The 21996-nt window shown below is 46.6% G+C and overlaps 1 protein-coding gene across 3 annotated transcripts in view; it reads right to left on the bottom strand.

The window, feature by feature from the left end:
• LOC131203064 (transcription factor COE3-like) overlaps positions 1–21996 on the bottom strand; it is a 93479-nt gene that overhangs the window by 33599 nt on the left and 37884 nt on the right. For all 3 annotated transcript variants that reach the window (XM_058192947.1, XM_058192946.1, XM_058192948.1), the window contains 4 exons: positions 8878–8959; positions 5857–5974; positions 3209–3342; positions 858–984 (listed from right to left, as the gene is read on the bottom strand). In XM_058192947.1, coding sequence (XP_058048930.1) covers positions 858–984; positions 3209–3342; positions 5857–5974; positions 8878–8959 — 461 coding nt within the window. The remainder of the gene's footprint in view (positions 1–857; positions 985–3208; positions 3343–5856; positions 5975–8877; positions 8960–21996) is intronic.

Below are 21996 nucleotides of genomic sequence, written 5' to 3'. Positions count from 1 at the left end.
CTGCTTGTGACACTCCGATTCCTTGCACACACCTCCATAACTGTTACCTTGATGGGAGCACAAGGGCTCTCCCTCCCTCTCATATACCGGAAGTCCTCGAGTTACGACCACAATGCAGCCCTGAGTTTCTCTTGCTAAGCAAGGCAGCGGTCAAAGAGAATCCTGCTCCATTTTATGACCTTTCTTGCCAACGTTGTTAAGTTAGAAGGGTCAGTAACCCAGCTGTGAAGGGAATCGGGCTTCCCCGTTGACTTTGCTCATCTAGGAGGTCGCAAAAGGGGATCACGTGAGCTTGGGATGCGGCAACGGTCGTAAATATGAGTCGGTTGCCAAGTGTCTGAATTTTGAGCGTGTGGCCATGGGGAGGCTGCAGCGGTCGTAAGTGTGAAAAATGGTCATGTCACTTTTTTCAGTGCTGTTTTAACTTTGAATAGTCATTAAATGAATCTTCCTCCCTCCTTCCTCTCTTCTTTCCTTCCTTTCTTCCTTTTTTTTCCTTCCTTCCTCCCTCCCTCCCTGCCTCCCTTTCTTTCTTTTCTTGCTTGCTTGCTTTCTTCCTTCTCTCCCCCTTCCTTCCTTCCATCCCTCTTCATCCCTCTCTCCCTCCCTCCTTCCTTCCTTCCTTCCTTCCTTCCTTCCTCCCTCCTTCTCCCACTTCTTTCTTCTCCTTCCTTCCTTCCTTCCTCCCTCCCTTCTTCTTCCTCTCTTTCTTGGCAGTCAGTGTGGGGGCATTTCCATTGCCTAGCTCCTGTCCATCAACATTGTGGCTCAACCATCCCGTGACAGAAGCCGGGGACGCCTGTCTCTTACCCCGTATTTTCTCACCCTGCCCTCCGTCCCTCGCGTCCAGCGCTTACCTGTGTAGACAAACCGCCCAGGTGCTCCTTTGCAAAACTGCTTCGACTTGTAGGACAGCGTCACCTCCACCACGCCGGGGATGTGCCGGGGCGGCGTCTGGACCCGGATTGCATGCGGCGTGATCAGCTGTTATGGGGAGAAGAGGATGGTCAGACCAGGAGGGGCAGCTTTGCGCTAAGGGAAGGGGCAGCAAGGCGCTGAGAAGCCATGAAGGTTTTGAGGCTGACAGTCACATCCTCCCCTTCCTCCTTCTCCTCGTCCTCCTCCTCCTGTGCATCCCTTCTCTTCTTTTCTTCTCCTTCCACCTCCTCTCTTCTCCTCCTGCATCCCTTCTCTTCTCTTCTTTTCTTCTCCTTCCTTCTTCCCTCTCCTTCTTCTCCTGCATCCCTTCTCTTCTTTTCTTCTCCTTCCACCTCCTCTCTTCTCCTCCTTCTCTTCTTTTCTTCTCCTTTCTTATTCCTGCTCCTTCTCCTCCTTCTTTTCCTGCATCCCTTCTCCTCTTCCCTTCCCCTTCCTCTCCACTCTGCTCCTTCTTCTCCTTCTCCACTCTCCTCCTCCTCCTGTATCCCTCCTCCTCCTTTTCTTCCTCCCCTTCCTCCTTCTCCTCCTCCTGCATCCTTTCTCTTCTTTTCCTCCCCTTCCTTCTCCACTCTCCTCCTCCTCCTGCATCCCTTCTCCTTCTTCTTTTCTTCCTCCTTCTTCTCCCCCCACCCAAGGTTTATTGTCCCTCCTCTCAGTTTCCCTTCTTCCTGCACTCTCCCTCCCAACCACCCCACCTGGGAAAGACTCCCTGGACAAGTAGCCACAGCAGCAGCTCAGAGAAATTTCCTTTCAGGAGGTGGAGGGTCTTTTTGAGTGTGGCCAATTCTGCCCACAAAAGGGGGGGCAATACATTCCCCCCCAACCCTGAGGAAGGTGATGTGCCTTGGACCTGAAAATGGGAATTATTGACGCCTTAAATTATGTTTTTTTTTCTTGGGACCCAGAAAAAGGTGCAGTTTCTGCATCGGCTGTTTTTTGACCCCAGACCAAATGCCGTTCTTTGCCTTTGGGTTTTAAGTCGGGAGTGGGTGGGTGGTGGGCTTTGCGCCATTGCAACCTGCGGTTAACTTGAGCCAGGTTGTTTCTGCAAACTCTCCTGGGAGCAAAAATATGAAGGCCAGCCCCCCCCCCCAAATGGAGTCAGATGAGGATGAGACTCTTTGGATTTTGCTGGGACTCAAAAAGGGTTTTGCATTGAGGGAGGTAGAAAGGGAAGGAAGGAAGGGAAAAAACGAGGGGAGGGAGAGGAGGGGAATCAGATATAAAATGATGGGAAGAGAAGGAGAGGAGGGAAGAGGGGGGACAGAAGAGGAGAGAGAGGGGGAGAGGAAAAGGAGGAGGGGAAAGAGAAGGGGAGTAAGACATAAAATGATGGGATGATGGGAAGAGAGGAAGAGGGAGGGAAGGGAGGGGGACAGAAGAGAAGAGAGAGGGTGAGAGGAAAAGGAGGAGGGAAAGGGGAATCAGACATAAAATTTATTTATTTATTTATTTATTTTGTCACAACAGTATATATAAGCATAAGCATGAAAGTAACTATATAATATATAATATATAAGCATATATGTAAGTATGAGTTATTATATAAATAACTAAATTAATTGGATATAACGAAAGGAAACAATAGGACAGGAACGGTAGGCACTTTTGTGCTCTTATGCACGTTCCTTATAGTCCTCTTAGGAATGGGGTGAGGTCAAAAGTAGACAGTTTTTGGTTGAAGATTTTGGGATTTTGAGAAGAGACCACAGAGTCAGGTAGTGAGTTCCAAACGTTAACAACTCTGTTGCAGAAGTCATATTTTCTGCAATCAAGATTGAAGCGGTTAACATTAAGTTTAAATCTATTGTTTGCTCTTGTATTGTTGCAATTGAAGTTGAAGTAGTCTTCAACAGGAAGGACATTGCAATAGATGATTCTCTGAGTTAAACACAGGTCCTGTCGGAGGCGGCGTAGTTCTAAATTTTCTAAACCCAGGATTTCAAGTCTGGTGGCATAAGGTATTTTGTTGTATAAAAAAAAAGAGGGGAGAGGGGGATGGAAGAGGCAGGGGGAGGAGAGGAGAGGGGGAGGAGAGGGTGGCGAGGGGAAGGGAGGAAATGGTGGGGAGGGGAAGGGAAGGGAAGGAAGGGGAGGGGAAGGGGGGTAAATGAAGGGAAGAGAAGGAGAAGGGAAGGGAAAGAGACAGGCAAAGCAGAGGACGGAGAAAGGGAAGGTGAAAATGGAGGGTAGTAAGAAGAAAGAAAGGGAGAGACGAAAGGGAAAGAAATGGGGAGGGGGTCAGCGTGGGCAAAGCAAGCAGACTCACCTCACTCCAGACCAGCATGGTGCCGAAGACCACCTGAAGCCCGTCAAAGAAATTGTCCCCGATGACAATCACCGTGGCCCCTCCTGTCGTCCAGCCTTCGCTGGGGCTGATGGCTTTGATGCAGGGGGTGGCTGCTTTAGGTGGGGGAAGAGAAAGGGGGCAGGACAAAGCGTCAGGAATCCCCTGCACAGACCAGGAGGGAAGACCCTCATAAAGGAGGGGAGGGGAAGGGAAGCAGGCCAAGGACAAGGGCACCAAAGAGACACCCCCTCCCCACAGCTCAAAGGTGACCCTCTTGGGAGGGTCCAAGAAACAGCAACCGGATTCCCTTTTCCTCTTAATGAAGAAACCCTAAGCCAAGCCAACATATTGGCCAGCATTGGCTGGGAAGGAGGTAACGCTAAACCGGGCTTCCATGGCTGGTGGATGTTCTTCTGCCTACAGATAGTCCTTGACTTACAACAGTTCATTTAGTGACCATTCAGAGTTACAACGGCATTGAAAAAAGTGACTTTGGACCGTGATTCACACTTACGACCGTTGCAGCGTCCCCATGGTCACCTGATTTATATTTCAATGTTTGGCAACTGACTTGTATCTATGACGGTCGCCGTGTTGCGGGGGTGTATCATGTGATCCCATTTTGCGACCTTCTGACAAGCAAAGTCAATGGGGAAGCCAGATTCACTTAATAACCGTGTTACTAACTTTAACGATTGCAGTGATTCACTTAACAACTGTGGGAAGAAAGGTCATAAACTGGAGCAAAGCTCACTGAGCAAAGGTCTCACTTAGCAACATAAATCCCGGGCTCAATGGTGGTCGTAAATTGAGGACTACAGTCGCAAAGCCGTGTTTCTCACCTCAGGAATTTTAAGATGGGTGGATTTCAACTCCCTGAATTCCCCAGACAGCTGGCCTGCCTCCTGCCCTGGACGGGGAGATGGATTGGATGACCTCTAAAGTCTCTTCCTGATTCTAATGGCGAGGTTAGAGCATGCTGCATGGAGGAACAGGGCCCAGTTTGCTCACTTAAATGAATTAAATCGACCAAATCCCTCTATCAATCCATCAAAATTATTCTAAGGATATAACCGGTCCCAGATTAAGGCTCAATAGCTGGAAGATTGAGTCATGCAAATCGTGAAAAAATAAGCACAGACATTCAATTTTAGGCTGCCTGGTGGCCACTGTGTCTATTCAATCCATGCATGGCTGAGAACGATGGAGTTTGTGGTCTGGGAGGGCAAAGGGCCTCTGGTGGCTCAATGGACTAAGTCTGTCTGTTATTAACACAGCTGCCTGCAATTACTGCAGGTTCTAGTCCCACCAGGCCCAAGGTTGACTCAGCCTTCCATCCTTTATAAGGTAGGTAAAATGAGGACCCAGATTGTTGGGGGGCCAATAAAAGTTGACTTTGTATATAAATATACAAATAGGATGAAGACTATTGCTTAACACAATGTAAGCCACCCTGAGTCTTCGGAGAAGGGCAGGATATAAATTCAAATAATAATAATAATAATAAAAAAACGGGTTGCAGAAAGAAAAACTGGAAGGCAGAAAAAACAATTTCGGTGATCTCTATGTGCCTTACAACCACCATCGGGGCTGGTTGCTAAGCCGTGCAGTTGTTAAGTGAGCCGTGCCCGATTTTGTGACCTTTTGCGGTCCTTAAATAGATCACACACGGTCCTTAAGTGAATCCCGCTTCCTCCATTCATGCTGCTTGCAGGAAACTGGCTGGAACATCGCAAAACGGTGATCATGTGATGGCAGACATGATGACCGTCGTAGATGCAGGTTGGTTGCCAAGTGCCGCCAAATCGGATGATGTGAATATGAGACAGTTGCTATGGTCATATGTACGAGGACTGGTCCTGGCTCACTTTTTTCAGCGCCATTCTAACTTACAACAGTCACTAAATGAACTAAATGAAGTCGAGGACTGTATTTGAAGCCTGACGGATCACCTCCCGTGTTCCCAAAGAGTAGGACAACGCAACCATTCTTTGCTTGGGGTTCCTCCCCATCGTCCCCCCCCCCTTGTTTACATCCTTGAATTATGACTGGCCTTTTAAAGGGGCTGCCACAAAGAAGAGGGGGTCAAGCTATTCTCCAAAGCCCCTGAAGGCAGGACAAGAAGCAACGGATGAAACTAATCAAGGCGAGAAGCAACTTTTAGAAGTAAGGAGAAATTTCCTGACAGTGAGAATGATTAACCTGTGGAACACCTTGCCACCAGACGTTGTGGGTGCCCCACCATTGGAAGGTTTCAAAAAGAGATTGGATAACCATTTGTCTGGAATGGTCTGGGTTTCCTGCCTGAGCAGGAGGTTGGACTAGAAGACCTCCAGGGTCCCTTCCAACTCTGTTATTCTATTCTATTCTATTCTATTCTATTCTAGTCTAGTCTAGTCTAGTCTAGTCTAGTCTAGTCCATTCCATTCCAAATTCTCTCCTCTCCTCTCCTCTCCTCTCCTCTCCTCTCCTCTCCTCTCCTCTCCTCTCCTCTCCTCTCCTCTCCTCTCCTCCCTTCCTCCTCCTCCTCTCTCATCATCATCATCATCATCATCATCATTATTATTATTATTATACTTTTGTGGTTGCTGGTGTGCAAAAGTGAACCGTAGAACAGGCAAGGGTACCTTCTGAAGGATCCAACCGCCGTGCCCGGCGTCCGTGCTTGGAATTGTTGTGGACAAACATGTTGTCGGACACGGCAAGGACATGACCATCTACATTCACCGTTGTCGAGACCACCACCTGCGGAAAGGGAGGAACCAAAGGGAGGAATACAAGCCATCAGAAAGAGAGCTTTGAGGACGATCGAACAGAACACAACACAGCAAGGTTAGAAATTTAGCTGTTTAAAAAAAACGTCCTTCTTTTGTTCGGGTAGTGCATTGCTGTTGTTTTAACACAATTTAACTTTTATGATGAATGAAGTAGGAAGAGAGGTTAGTAAGAAAAGAATTACTTCCAGAGGATACAAAAGGAAGTATGTAAAAGAAAGAAAGAATGAAAAAACTAAAAAAAAACCCAAATCTGACTGTCCATCTCTCTCTATCCTCTTTATCATCTCTCTTCTCTTCTCTTCTCTTCTCTTCTCTTCTCTTCTCTTCTCTTCTCTTCTCTTCTCTTCTTTTCTTTTCTCTTCTCTCTATCATCTCTCTCTTTCTCTCTGAGATCTATCTATCTATCTATCATATCTATCATCTGTCTATATACTGCTCCCCACCTATCCTATCCTATCCTGTCCTGTCCTTGTCTGTTTGTCTGTCTACCTTCTTATCTACCTACTTACCAACTATTATTATGGTTCATTACACTTATACATTCAGATCTATCATCTTTTATCTATTCTTATTATCTATCATCTACCTATCATTATCATCAGCTATTGTCTGTCTATCTATCTATCTATCTATCTATCTATCTATCTATCTATCTATCTATCTATCTATCTATCTATCTATCTATTTATCATCTATCTGTATCCATCCATCATCCCTCCCTCCCTCCCTCTGTCTGTCTATATCTATCTATCTATCTATCTATCTATCTATCTATCTATCTATCTATCTATCTATCTATCTATCTATCTATCTAGGAATAGAATAGAATAGAATAGAATAGAATAGAATAGAATAGAATTTTTATTGGCCAAGTGTGATTGGACACACAAGGAATTTGTCTTGGTGCATATGCTCTCAGTGTACATAAAAGAAAAGATATCTTTATCAACACTTTTCATCTATCTATCTATCTAGCTCTCTAGCTAGCTAGCTAGCTATCTCCTCCCTGCAGAGGCAAAAGGCAACTGTTTGCTTTCCAGATGGGTGGAACTACAATACCCATTGCCCAAAACACCAAGTTGGGGAGGGCACATCCTCCACCTTCCCGGTGCTCACTACCTACATTTTAACCAAAGACAACCAGATGGGCACAAAAGCTTCCATTTTCAAATGCCTGGACAAACCAGCACAACTCACCAGAGGTGGCTTTCAGCAAGTTCTGACCAGTTCTGGAGAACCAGTAGCGGAAATTTTGAGTAGTTCAGAGAACCGGTAAATACCACCTCTGACTGGCCCCGCCCCCATCTATTCTCTGCCTCCCGAGTCCCAGTGGATCGGGAGGAAATGGTGATTTTGCAGTATCCTTCCCCTGCCATGCCCACCAAGCCACGCCTACAGAACTGGTAGTAAATTTTTTTGAATCCCACCACTGCAAGTCACTATTGGAAAGCAAGATCATTTGAAGATGAAAAAGTTGCATTCCCCTTTTTGTCTTGCATTGGCCATCGGCCAGAAATCTAAAAGGGGCTGAGAAGAAAAAAAAAAGGGGGGGCCTCTGGTGGCTCAGACTGCTAAGACAGTCTGTTATTAACACAGCTGCCTGCAATTACTGCAGGTTCAAGTCCCACCAGGCCCAAGGTTGACTCAGCCTTCCATCCTTTATAAGGTAGGTAAAATGAGGACCCAGATTGTTGGGGGGGCCAATAAGTTGACTTTGTATATAATATCCAAATGGATGAAGACTATTGCTAACATAGTGTAAGCCGCCCTGAGTCTTCGGAGAAGGGCGAGATATAAATGCAAATAAAAAAAAAAAGAAAGGCTGTGTGAAATCAGAGGCTTTGTGGGCCAGGACTCCCCAGGTATCCCCCAGCCTTGACTAGCTCGTAGCTTCCTCAGCTTGCTTGCAAAAGGATATGGTAATTGTGACATTTTTAAAATGATTAACAGCCGTGCCAATTTGCATAGCATCGATGCCAGGCGGCCGGGCAAAGTTGCTAGAGCAAAAACACACACCTTGATGAGCAAACTTGAGTCACATTGGTGCAAGAGAGCAGCATCCGGGAAGTAGAACAGCCAGAGTCCTTCAAAGCTGCTGGACCTTCAAAGGGCTGTGTGGCCAAAATATTTTAGATCTCCCTATTGTTTGCATCGGCCATCTGGATTACAGATGGGGTATTGTTGGGGTATTCACTTCACTTTACTTAAACAATACACCCAATCAAGGAACTGCCAAACAAGCGAACACTAAACAGTCCAGCCAAAGAAGCTCCAAGATCATTCAACTCCCTTCTAGCAAACCCCACTCCCTTCTAGTACTGATGATGTTATCTAGTGGGGTCATGAAACCACCAGAACCTCACAGTCCTCCTCCTTCTCCTCCTCCCAATCCCCACTCTCTTCTAGCACTGATGATGCTATCTAGTTGGGTCATGAAACATCTGCAAAAAAACCACCAAGCTCAGAGAGCATCAAGTACACCACAGTCTTCTTCCCTCCTCCTCCTCCTCCTCTTCCTCTTCCTCTTCCTCCTCCTCCTCCCAATCCCCACTCCCTCCTAGCACTGATGATGCTATCTAGTTGGGTCATGAAATATCTGCAAGAAAGCAAGTGAGCTGAGGGAGCATCAAGGCTCCCATTTTCCATGGTGAACCCAGGTGCACTGATCTTCTCCATAGCTCCCACCCCCCCCACAACCTATGGGCCACCCACTTCCTCGAAGTGAGATGCATCCCATTTTGTGCAGAGCCTCTGGGCTCCAGGAGGTCCAACCAGACTAGAGGAGCAAATGCTCCGAAGGAGGGTGTCTTCTTTTTCAAAAAGGGGTCTCCAGGGAAGGACCGGGAAGAGAAAGAGGAATGAGAACCTCACCTGGAACCGGCGCATATCTCGTGGATTGCCGGCATTCTTCAAGCAGTTCTGGTTGCATTTGAGGAAGAACTTGAGAAAAAATCTAGAAATAGAGGAAAATAGAAAAAAAAGCAACATTAATTGCTTTCAGGAGTCCTTAAAAGAGTTTGACCATCGGCTTCTCAGTAATTCCTTCCTTCCTTCCTTCCCTCCTTCTTTCCTCACTTCCTTCTCATTTTCCTCCCTCCCTCCTCCTTGCTCTCCCTTTTCCTTCTTCCATTCTTTCTTTCTTCACCCCTTCTCATTTTCCTCCCTCCTTCCCTCTGCTCCCTCCCTCTTTTTCTTCTTCCATTCCTCCTTTCTTCACCTCCCTCTCCTTCCTTCCTTCCTCCCCCTGTTTCCTTCCTTCCTGCCTGCCTTTCTTCCCCCCACTCCGTCTCTCTTTCCTTTCTTCGTCCCTCTTTTCCTTCTTCAATTCCTCCTTTCCTCACCTCCTCTCCTCCTTCCTTCCTTCCTTCCTTCCTTCCATCTCTCCTTTCCTCACTTCCTTCTCATTTTCCTCCCTCCTCCTCCTTGCTCTCCTTTTCCTTCTTCCATTCTTTTTTTTTATTTGAATTTATATCCGCCCTTCTCCGAAGACTCAGGGCGGCTTACATTAAGACAATAGTCTCATCCTATTTGTATATTTATATACAAAGTCAACTGTGCCCCCAACAATCTGGGTCCTCATTTTACCTACCTTATAAAGGATGGAAGGCTGAGTCAACCTTGGGCCTGGTGGGACTCGAGCCTGCAGTAATTGTAATTGCAGGCAGCTGTGTGTTAATAACCACAGGCATTTCGAGCCATTTCCCATCTCTCTTTCTTCTTTCTTCACCTCTTCTCATTTTCCTCCCTCCTTCCCTCCACTCCCTCCTCTTTCTTCTTCCATTCCTCCTTTCTTCACCTCCTCTCCTTCCTTCCTTCCTCCCCCTGTTTCCTTCCTTCCTGCCTGCCTTTCTTCCCCCCCCTCCGTCTCTCTTTCCTTTCTTCGTCCCTCTTTTCCTTCTTCAATTCCTCCTTTCCTCACCTCCCTCTCCTCCCTTCCTTCCTTCCTTCCTTCCTTCCATCTCTCCTTTTTCCTCACTTCCTTCTCATTTTCCTCCCTCCCTCCTCCTTGCTCTCCCTTTTCCTTCTTCCATTCTTTTTTTTTTATTTGAATTTATATCCCGCCCTTCTCCGAAGACTCAGGGCGGCTTACATTGTGTAAGACAATAGTCTCATCCTATTTGTATATTTATATACAAAGTCAACTTATTGCCCCCCCAACAATCTGGGTCCTCATTTTACCTACCTTATAAAGGATGGAAGGCTGAGTCAACCTTGGGCCTGGTGGGACTCGAGCCTGCAGTAATTGTAATTGCAGGCAGCTGTGTGTTAATAACCACAGGCATTTCGAGCCATTTCCCATCTCTCTTTCTTCTTTCTTCACCTCTTCTCATTTTCCTCCCTCCTTCCCTCCACTCCCTCCCTCTTTTCCTTCTTCCATCCCTCTCCTTCCTTCCTTCCTCCCCCTCTTTCCTTCCTCCCTGCCTCCCTCCCCCACTCCATCTCTCTTTCCTTCCTTCGTCCCTCTTTTCCTTCTTCAATCCCTCCTTTCCTCACCTCCTCTCCTTCCTTCCTTCCTCCCCTCTTTCCTTCCTTTCTGCCTCTCTCCCCACCGTCTCTCTTTCCTTCCTTCGTCCCTCTTTTCCTTCTTCACTCCTCCTTTCCTCTCCTCTCCTTCCTTCTTTCTTCTATCCTCCTTCTTTCCTCACTTCCTTCTCATTTTCCTCCTCCCTCCCCTTGCTCTCCCTGTTCCTTCTTCCATTCTTTCTTCTTTCTTCACCCCTTCTCATTTTCCTCCTCCTTCCCTCTGCTCCTTCCTCTTTTCCTTCTTCCATCCTCTCCTTCCTTCCTTCCTCCCCTCTTTCCTTCCTTTCTGCCTCTCTCCCCCACCGTCTCTCTTTCCTTCCTTCGTCCCTCTTTTCCTTCTTCACTCCCTCCTTTCCTCTCCTCTCCTTCCTTCTTTTCTTCTATCCCTCCTTCTTTCCTCACTTCCTTCTCATTTTCCTCCCTCCCTCCCCCTTGCTCTCCCTGTTCCTTCTTCCATTCTTTCTTCTTTCTTCACCCCTTCTCATTTTCCTCCCTCCTTCCCTCTGCTCCCTTCCTCTTTTCCTTCTTCCATCCCTCTCCTTCCTTCCTTCCCTCCTCCCCTTCCCTTTCCCCCTCCCTCCCCCACTCCATCTCTCTTTCCTTCCTTCATCCCTCTTTTCCTTCTTCACTCCCTCCTTTCCTCACCTCCCTCTCCTCCCTCCCTCCCTCCCTCCCCCAGGATTTATCAACCTTAAAGGTAAAGGTTCCCCTCGCACACATGTTTCATCTCCGTTTCAAGGCCGAAGAGCCAGCGCTGTCCGAAGATGTCTCCGTGGTCATGTGGCCGGCATGACTCAATGCCAAAGGCACACGGAACACAGTTACCTTCCCACCAAAGGTGGTCCCTATTTTTTCTACTTGCATTTTTTATGTGCTTTTGAAACTGCTGGGTTGGCAGAATGGCAGCACTAGGGATTCGAACCGCTGAACTGCCGACCTTTCGATCGACAAGCTCAGCTGTCTTAGCTCCTGAGCCGCCACATCCCTACTTATCAACCTTGCCTATCTGCAATTTCCCAACTAAATTGAGCAGACTGCTGGGAATTCCTACTTCCTGTCCTGCACAGGGAGAATATCCACATAAGCTCTCGCTAAACCAATAACCACCCAAATTTATGGCTGTACCCGTAGCTGAATCTCCCAACCTGTTGCCAAACAGGAAGCTGTTTGGAACCCTCACCACATTTCTGACATCAATACAATATTTACAATACAAAAAGCCTTTATAAGGTAGGTAAAATGAGGACCCAGATTGTTGGGGGGGCAATAAGTTGACTTTGTAAAAATATACAAATAGAATGAAGACTATTGCCTTATACACTGTAAGCCGCCCTGAGTCTTCGGAGAAGGGCGGGGTATAAATGTAAACAAAAAAAAAAAAAAATTTTACAAGAAGAGTTCTTCACTCCTCTGAAAACAACAAAATACCTTATCCCACCAGACTTGAAATCCTGGGTTTAGAAAACTTGGAACTCCGTTGCCTTCTCTTAAAAATATCACCGGCTATGGCAAACCTCCTTCCCAGGCTGAAGGTAATCAACAACTGGCAGATGACCTGAATGAGTTTTACTGCAGGTTTGAAAGGAAACTACAGCCACCTATCTCCACAACCCCCATCTCAGACACACCAACAACAGCCAAGCCTCCTACAACTGACCCCATTTCATTGGGTTCACAACCCCTAGTGATCACAGAAAAGGAAGTGCAGGACCTATTTCACAGACAAAAGCCAGGAAAAGCTCCAGGCCCAGACAAGATAACTCCTTCTTGCTTAAAAGTCTGTGCTGACCAATTGGCCCCCATCTTCACCCATATTTTCAATAAATCACTAGAGATGTGCTATGTTCCTTCTTGCTACAAACGCTCTACCATCATCCCAGTGCCGAAGAAGCCCACCATCAAGGAACTGAATGACTACAGACCAGTTGCTCTAACATCTGTAGTCATGAAAACCTTTGAAAGGCTAGTGCTTTCCTACCTGAAAACCATCACGGATCCGCTGTTAGACCCCTCGCAATTTGCATACCGAGCAAATAGATCAACAGATGATGCTGTTAATATGGCTCTGCACTACATCCTACAACATCTTGAGTCTCCAAAGACCTATGCAAGGGTCCTTTTGTAGACTTTAGTTCAGCATTCAATACCATCATTCCAGACATTCTTCTAACTAAGCTAAACCAGCTACAGGTACCGGAACAGACTTGTAAGTGGATCACAAGCTTCCTAACAAACAGGAAGCAGCAGGTGAAGCTAAGCAAGATCACATCAAATACCTGTACAATTAGCACAGGGCCCCAAGGCTGTGTGCTCTCCCACTTCTCTTCTCTCTGTATACCAATGACTGCATCTCCAATGATCCATTTGTTAAGCTACTGAAGTTCGCAGATGACACAACAGTGATTGGTCTCATTCGAGACAATGACGAATCCGCATATAGACGAGAGGTCGAGCGACTAGCCTTGTGGTGCAACCAAAACAATCTGGAACTGAACACACTCAAAACCGTAGAAATGGTGGTAGACTTTAGGAAAAACCCTTCCATACTTCCACCTCTCACAATACTTGACAACACAGTATCAACAGTAGAAACCTTCAAATTTCTGGGTTCTATCATATCGCAAGATCTCAAATGGACAGCTAACATCAAAAACATCATTAAAAAAGGACAACAAAGAATGTTCTTTCTGCGCCAACTCAGTAAGCTCAAACTGCCCAAGGAGCTGCTGATCCAATTCTACAGAGGAATTATTGAGTCTGTCATTTGCACCTCTATAACTGTCTGGTTCGGTTCTGCAACCCAACAAGAAAAACACAGACTTCAGAGGATAATTAGAACTGCAGAAAAAATAATTGCTACCAACTTGCCTTCCATTGAGGACCTGTATACTGCACGAATCAAGAAGAGGGCCGTGAAAATATTTGCAGATCCCTCGCATCCTGGACATAAACTGTTTCAACTCCTACCCTCAAAACGACGCTATAGAGCACTGCACACCAGAACAACTAGACACAAGAACAGTTTTTTCCCGAAGGCCATCACTCTGCTAAACAAATAATTCCCTCAACACTGTCAGACTATTTACTGAATCTGCACTACTATTAATCGTTTCATAGTTCCCATCACCAATCTCTTTCCACTTATGACTGTATGACTATAACTTGTTGCTGGAAATCCTTATGATTTACATTGCTATATTGATCATCAATTGTGTTGTAAATGTTGTACCTTGATGAACGTATCTTTTCTTTTATGTACACTGAGAGCATATGCACCAAGACAAATTCCTTGTGTGTCCAATCACACTTGGCCAATAAAAATTCTATTCTATTCTATTCTATTCGACAAGACCTACGTTTAACTCATAGAATCATCTATTGTAATGCCCTTCCTGTTAAAGACTACTTCAGCTTTAATTGCAATAATACAAGAGCAACCAATAGATTTAAACTTAATGTCAACCGCTTTAATCTAGATTGCAGAAAAGATGACTTCTGTAACAGAATCATCAGTGCTTGGAACACTTTACCTGACTCTGTGGTCTCTTCCCATAATCCCAAAAGCTTTAACCAAAAACTTTCTAATATTGACCTCACCCCATTCCTAAGGGGACCATAAGGGGCGTGCATAAGAGCACAAACGTGCCTACCGTTCCTGTCCTATTGTTTTTCTTTTTCTCCTTCTTATATATATATATATATATGCTTATACCTCCTAATATTTACTCATATACGTATATGTTTATATACTATATAATCTTTTTTGGTATGATACTTATATATATTGTTGTGACAAAATAAATAAATAAATAAAGCTGAAGATAAAAAGATGGCGATCATATCAGGAATGGCATATATAGGACCTAATGTTCCAAGACACACAATAACTAGAGAACTGATTTAGCTGGCTAATTTCAGCTGAATTAAGCTTGCCCTGCATAGTATTTCAAAGAATTGTCCCTCGTTTAGGACTACAATACGGTGCTTCTTTTAAAGTGTGTAACAAACATGGTTTGTTCCATTTGGTGATGATGCACAATAACTACAGATAGCAGTTTTAATGACAAGCAACATTAAATCCCCCTAATTTCAAAGCCGTTCAGTTAGGGCTAATTTCTGGTAAAAGCTCCCAGTGAGTCCTGGGAACAACTTCCTTAGAAAACTGCTTATGTCTCATTAAATTAATATATCTATTAAGCCATCACCCAGTTTCTTTCCCAATGTAAGCCACATAAATACCTTTAAAATCTTCAGAATTAGTTAGTTAGTTACAGGTAGTCCTCAAGTTACGACTACCATTGAGCCCAAAATTTATGTTGCTGAGTGAGACATTTCTTAAGAGAGTGTTGCTCCATTTTACAACCTGTCACATGGTTGTTAAGTGAATCTGGCCTCCCCATTGACTTGGCTGGTCAGAAGGTCACAAAAGGGGATCATGTGACTCTGGGGACACGGCGACCGTCAGAAATCTGAGCCAGTTGCCAAGAAAGTCTGAATTTTGATCATGTGGCCATGCGGATGTTCCAATGGTCGTAAGTGTGAAAAACGGTCCTAAGTCACTTTTGTCGGTGATGTTGTAACTTTGAACAGTCACTAAACCAGCTGTTGTAACTCGAGGAATGCCTGAAATGATAGAAGGTCTCCTGCTTGAGCAGGGGGCTGGACTAGAAGACCTCCAAGGTCCCTTCCAACTTTGTTATTCTATTAATCCGTGGAGCGGTGCTCCATCACCGGAGGTTTTTAAGAAGAGACTGGACAGTCACTTGTCGGAAATGGTCTAGGATCTCCTGCTTGAGCAAAGAGGGGCTGGACTAGAAGACCTCCAAGGTCCCTTCCAGCTCTATTCTGATTCTGAGGACTACAGGGTAAGAATTAAGGGGGGAAGGAAAACGCGGGAGGGTGGGTGGGTGGGTGGGTTTGTCCCCAAATTCCGTTCATGAGAACTAGAATTGTGAACTAGACTAAAAGTGCTTTTCCTGATGTCCGTCTCTCTGCTCCAAAATTAAAATCCTGCCGTGGCAGGTTCTTCGCTTTCCTCCTTCTCTATCCTGGTGTGGTCCCTTTAAGGCAGCTCAGAAATACATCCTTGTTTGTCTAAAAGGGTATTGATTGGAAACTGATCCCTGGCTGGCTCACAGGCAGCTAATGGGTCCCACTCCAGCAGAGAATGATCAATCAGGAATGGGAACTCGGGAGGTAGCTGAGCCCGCAGGGAGGGTAGGAAAGGCAGAGAGGCCCAAAGCACCAGAAGGCAGGACAAGAAGCAACGGATGGAAACCAATCAAGGAGAGAAGCAACCTGGCATTAAGGAGAAACTTCCTAACAGGGAGGTCAATTAACCAGGGGAACAGCTTGCCACCTGAAGTTGTGGCTGCTCCATTACTGGAGGTCTTCAAGAAGAGACTAGACAATCATTTGTCTGGAATGGTATAAGGTCTCCTGCTTGGGCATGGGATTGGACTAGAAGACCTCCAAGGTCCCTTCCAGCTCTATTTGACTGAAACAGGGAGCATGGGATGAAAGTCCACGCTGGAAAAATCTCAAAGATAGGTCAACTTTGTGCCTTCTCTGACATGTCTGAATCAAGCAGACGACTTGAATCAAGATAACGTGAAGTGTTAATACCACTTTATAATGCCTTGGTAAGGCCACACTTGGAATATTGCATTCAGTTTTGGTCGCCATGATGTAAAAAGGATGTCGAGACCATAGAAAGAGTTCAGAGAAGAGCAACAAAGATGATTAGGGGCCTGGAGGCTAAAACATATGAAGAACGGTTGCCAGAATTGGGTATGTCTAATCTAACAATGAGTAGGACTGGGGTGACACGATAGCAGAATTTCAATATTTGAGGGGCTGCCCCAAAGAAGAGGGGGCCAACCTATTCTACAAAGCACCAGAAGGCAGGACAAGAAGCAACAGATGGAAACTAATCAAGGCGAGAAGCAACCTGGAATTAAGGAGAAACTTCCTAACAGGGAGGACAGTTAACCAGTGGAACAGCTTGCCACCTGAAGTTGTGGCTGCTCCATTACTGGAGGTCTTCAAGAAGAGACTAGGCAGCCATTTGACCGAATGGTACAGAGTAAGGATGTCCAACCTTGGGAACTCAAGGCTATGCTGGCTGTGGGAATTCTGGGAGTTGAAGCCGACAAGGTCTCTAATTGTTCCAAGGTTGGATAACCCTGGTATAGGGTCTCCTGCTCAAGCAGGGGGTTGGACTACAAGATCTCCAAGGTCCCTTCCAAACTCTGATACTCTGTTATTCGAAACAGCAAACTGGTGCGAGAGAAAAGGAACTGGGATTGCAGGAATGTCTTGCTGGGAGAAGGAACGGCTTTCGACTTGAGGGACCAATAATCTGTGAGGTTGAAGTTCCTTCTGCCAAAAACCTCCACAAAGAGGGGTAAATGTGGGTCTTGGACCCAGGAAGTCAGAGGGGGAGACAAAGCTGCCATGAAAAAGGGATGGAAAGATGCTCTGTTCCCCTGCCTACAAGCATCCGAAGCTGATGAAATATTTAGCCTGCTTGTGCAGGGACCTATAATTGTCATCCTAGCATCAATAATTAACAGGTAGCAGCCCCGGGCTGGCTGCAGGAGGAGAGGCAGAAACAGAGAGAAGTGGAAAGAGGGCTCAACCTTCACAAAGGTGTGTGAAAGAACCACACCAAAACAAGCCAAAAGCCCACAATCAGCTGATAGAAGAGAATATTTGTAGCTCTCAGTTGAACTGTGAGGGGTCTGAGCTTCACGGTTTTCCTACAGGCGTTTCATGACCCAACTAGGGAACATCATCAGTGCTAGAAAGGAGGGGAGTTTGCAGAGAGGAGGAGGACGGTGAGGTCCTTGGTGCTCTCTGAGGTTGCACCACCCTCTTCCTTCTACCGTAGCACTGATGAAGTGACCTAGTTGGGCCATGAAACATCTGCAAGAAAACCACCAAACTCAGAGAGCACCAAGGACCCCCACAGTCATTGTCTTCCTTCTCCCCATAACCTCCTTCTTTCCTACACAGATTATGTTTCCTGGTTGGACCATGAAACATCTGCAAGAAAACCACCAAGCTCAGGGAGCACCAAGGATCCTTGGTAGTTCAGCCCTGAGGTACAAATATTCTCTTCTGTCGATAAAGCAGATGAAATTTGTATAAAACTTTCAGATTTGGTGACTTAAACTGTGAGAATTCCCTAGCCATCATGGGTGGATTTCAACTCCCAGAATTCCTGGAGGCTGCCAAGGGTTGAGAAATGCTGCTCTCAACATTTCTCTTCTTGAGGAGCCCTGGGTTCAACGCCATCTCCTCCCTCGGGTCTAGAACCCACTTCTAGAAAGGACTGTCTCCCCATTTTTGAGACCCATTCCACCCCAGTGAAGAAAAGCAGAGGGGGAAACACCCTAGGTTTAGCCATGGATGAAGCAGAAGAGTGGTAGAAGAAATAATGGTACCCCAAGGCTCTGTTTTAGGCCTAGTACTCTTCAACATCTTCATCAATGACTTGGACGAGGGGATGGATGGGGAACTCATCAAATTTGCGGATGACACCAAGCTGGCAGGAATAGCCAGCACTCCAGAAGATAGGCTCAAGTTACAGAAAGATCTTGACAGACTTGAACATTGGGTGCTAACTAACAAAATGAAATTCAACAGTGAAAAAAGTAAGGTTCTACATTTATGCCAAAAAAAACCCAAAATGCACAGGTACCGGATATGTTGTACCTTGCTCAGTAGTAACTGTGAGAGGGATCTTGGAGTCCTAGTGGACAACCATTTAGATATGAGCCAGCAGTGTGCAGCAGCTGCTAAAAAAGCCAATACAGTTCTGGGCTGCATAAACAGAGGGATAGAATCAAGATCACATAAAGTGTTAATATTACTTTATAATGCCCTGGTAAGACCACACTTGAAATATTGCATCTAGTTTTGGTGGTCACAATGTAAAAAAGATGTTGAGACTTTGGAAAAAATGCAGAGAAGAGCAACAAAAATTATTAGGGAGCTGGAGGCTAAAACATATGAAGAGCAGTTGCAGGAATTGGGTATGTCTAGTTGAATGAAAAGAAGGACTAGGGGAGACATGATAGCAGTCTTCCAGTATCTCAGGAGCTGCCCCAAAGAAGAGGGAGTCAAACTATTCTCCAAAGCCCCTGAAGGCAGGACAAGAAGCAACGGATGGAAACTAATCAAGGAGAGAAGCAACCTAGAGCTAAGAAGAAATTTGCAGACAGTGAGAACAATCAATCAGTGGTCTCCATCTTACCTTCAGAAGCTGCGTGTGCTCCATTACTGGAGTATTTAAGAAGAGATTGGACAGCCATTTGTCTAAAACGGTCTAGGGCTTCCTGCCTGAGCAGGACTAGGGGCTGGACTAGAAGACCTCCAAGGTCCCTTCCGACTCTGTTAAACGTCTAGGAGGTTCATCGTAGAAGCAAACAATTTCCAAGGAAATTTTGGTTGAGACTAGCGGTCGGGTAGGGTTCCTGAGGTCTTTGCAGGTGGTAATCAAGAGAGGGAAGGCACAGAGGACGGAAGAAGAAGAAAAAAAAATCATAAATTTTGGAGCGGGTGGGAAGAAATAAGAGGGAAGCAGCCCTCCCCATCGCAAGATTGACAGTGAATTGGTAATTTTACACACACACCAACGCAACACGCTGCCCTCCCCTCTAGGTTACCTCTACCTCCGAATGAAAGGGAAGGAAATAAGAATAAACACATGTCCAACTCGCTCACCTTCTTAAGTAGCAGTGGTGCATAGAAACCCAGGGAGTTAAAAATAAAGACAATGTGCATACATTAGCATGCGTAATGTGCCGAGCTCCCCATTTAACATGCAAATTCCCAGCGACGCTGCCGAACACCTTCTGTTCCGAGCGCATAAATTTGAATCCGCAATTAGAATAATCTTGTATAATTAATGAAAAGCGTCAATTTTAGCTCCTAAGTAATTTGATTAACATGTTGATAGGGCACTTACCATGCTCTCTAAACCAGAGGGGCTGGCCGCTGTCGGCTGTCGGAGGAGAAAGAGGGGAAGAGAGAAGGAGGCAGAGAAAGAGAGAAGGGGAGAGGAAGGAGGGGGTAATGGTGGTGGTGGTGGTGGTGGGGAGGACGCTCCCTCACTCCCCAACCGTGTCAGATGGGAGGGAAGGGTTGCACGGCTAGAGAAGAGGAACTGGGTGGACGGACTTGGAAGCCAGAAAAAGGGAATTGGGGCAACTTTCGAACTTCCCAAGAGGGAGCAGAGGCTAGCCAATCCAGATTAGGATTTGACTATCTGAGACCTGGTCAAATACAGGTAGTCCTCGATTTACGACCACATTTCCGTTGCTAAGCGAGACACTGAGTTTTGTCCTGTTTTACGTCCTTTCTGGCCCCTATTGACTGTTGTGTCCCACTCCTCCGCTGACGGCCGGGTCAGGGAAATCCGAATCAGGCGTGCCTCTGCAGCTCTGCCAAAGTCCTAGCAAAGTCCTCAGGGCAGGCAGGAGACCAGAAAGTGACTTCAGCAAGATATGTTTAGACTTTGCCTGACTCAGAGAATGCCAGAAAGCAGATCCTTTATATAGGCCATGGGGTGTGGCTCCATGACTCAGCACTTATCCAGGCCTGCCCCTCCCTTCCTTCTGTTGCCTCCGCCTATCAAGTCTTCTGAAGCAAGGGTCACTCCAGTCGGCAGCTGTTGGCAATTGACCTCCCTCAGGCTCACATGCTGTGGGGGAGGGGGAGGGGTCTAGTTGCTCCGTTTGCCTGGGCATGGAGTCAGGGCTGGGGGCTGGAGGTATTTCTTCCTCTTCAGCCTGTCTGGGCATGGAGCCAGAGCTGGGGACTGGAGGTATACTAGGACATTCCTCAGCGTTCGCAAGCAGATAAGAAGGCCCCGGCTGTGGTGAGATCGGACGAGACACAACATTGTCAAGCAAATCGCTGCAGTTACGTTAGTGATGTGGTTGTTAAGCGAATCCGGCTTCCCCATGGACGTGGCTCGTCAGAAGGTGGCAAAAGGGGATCACGTGACACATCACCCACCCACCCCCAGGATGCCGCAACCGTCGTAAATACGAGTCAGTTGAGTCATGCGTCTGGATTTTGATCACGCGACTGCAGAGAGGCTGCAATGGCCGTAAGTGTGAAAAACGGTCCTGGGTCACTTTTTTTCAGTGACGTTGTAACTTTGAATGGTCGCTAAACGGACTGCTATAAGTCGAGGGCCATGTGTACTGGAAAATGGCCAGCATGCTAATTGGAGGGACACCCACAGGAGCTCTGGCAATTCTCTTCTTATTGCTCATAGCCAAATGCCACCCATCTTTGCAAGAAGGGCGAAAGCCGTAGCCAGTTATGGTTGCAAGAGGGCTCGGGAGGGGTGGGGGGGGGCGGGTGAAGGATAGGGGCCATGGGGCCTGAATGCCTGTGGAGGTCCTGCCAGATGTTTGCGGAAGGACAGCGTCAGGCACGAACAACCAGATTCCCATGGGAAGATTTTAAACTAGTGACTTCATGGCGCACGTCTATTTTACAGGAATCTTCCCAGACTGACAGTTTGGTGCCAGACTAAATAAGGTTCAATGCAGTGGTGAAATCCCTTTTTTTTTTATTACTGGTTCTGTGGGCGTGGCTTGGGGGGGGCTTAGTGAGGCTTGGGGGGCATAACAGGGGAAGGATATTGCAAAATCCCCATTCCCTCCCCGCTCCAGGGGGAAGGATACTGCAAAATCTCCATTCCCACCCCACTCCAGGAGAAGAATACTGCAAAATCTCCATTCCCACCCCACTCCAGGGGAAGGATACTACAAAATCCCCATTCCCTCCTCACTCCTGGGGGAAGGATACTACAAATCCCCATTCCCTCCTCACTCCTGGGGGAAGGATACTGCAAAATCTCCATTCCCACTCCATTCCAGGGGAAGGATACTGCAAAATCTCCATTCCCTCCCCACTTCCGGAGAAGGATACTGCAAAATCTCCATTCCCACCCCACTCCAGGAGAAGAATACTGCAAAATCTCCATTCCCACCCCACTCCAGGGGAAGGATACTACAAAATCCCCATTCCCTCCTCACTCCTGGGGGAAGGATACTACAAATCCCCATTCCCTCCTCACTCCTGGGGGAAGGATACTGCAAAATCTCCATTCCCACTCCATTCCAGGGGAAGGATACTGCAAAATCTCCATTCCCTCCCCACTTCCGGAGAAGGATACTGCAAAATCTCCATTCCCACCCCACTCCAGGAGAAGAATACTGCAAAATCTCCATTCCCACCCCACTCCAGGGGAAGGATACTACAAAATCCCCATTCCCTCCTCACTCCTGGGGGAAGGATACTGCAAAATCTCCATTCCCACTCCATTCCAGGGGAAGGATACTGCAAAATCTCCCTTCCCTCCCCACTTCTGGGGAAGGATACTGTAAAATCTCCATTCCCACTCCACTCCAGGGGAAGGATACTGCAAAATCCCCATTCCCA

Source organism: Ahaetulla prasina, chromosome 8 (assembly GCF_028640845.1).
Source record: "Ahaetulla prasina isolate Xishuangbanna chromosome 8, ASM2864084v1, whole genome shotgun sequence".
NCBI lineage: Eukaryota > Metazoa > Chordata > Lepidosauria > Squamata > Colubridae > Ahaetulla > Ahaetulla prasina.
Note: the sequence above shows the minus strand (reverse complement) of the source record. Positions and strands in the feature narration are given on the sequence as shown.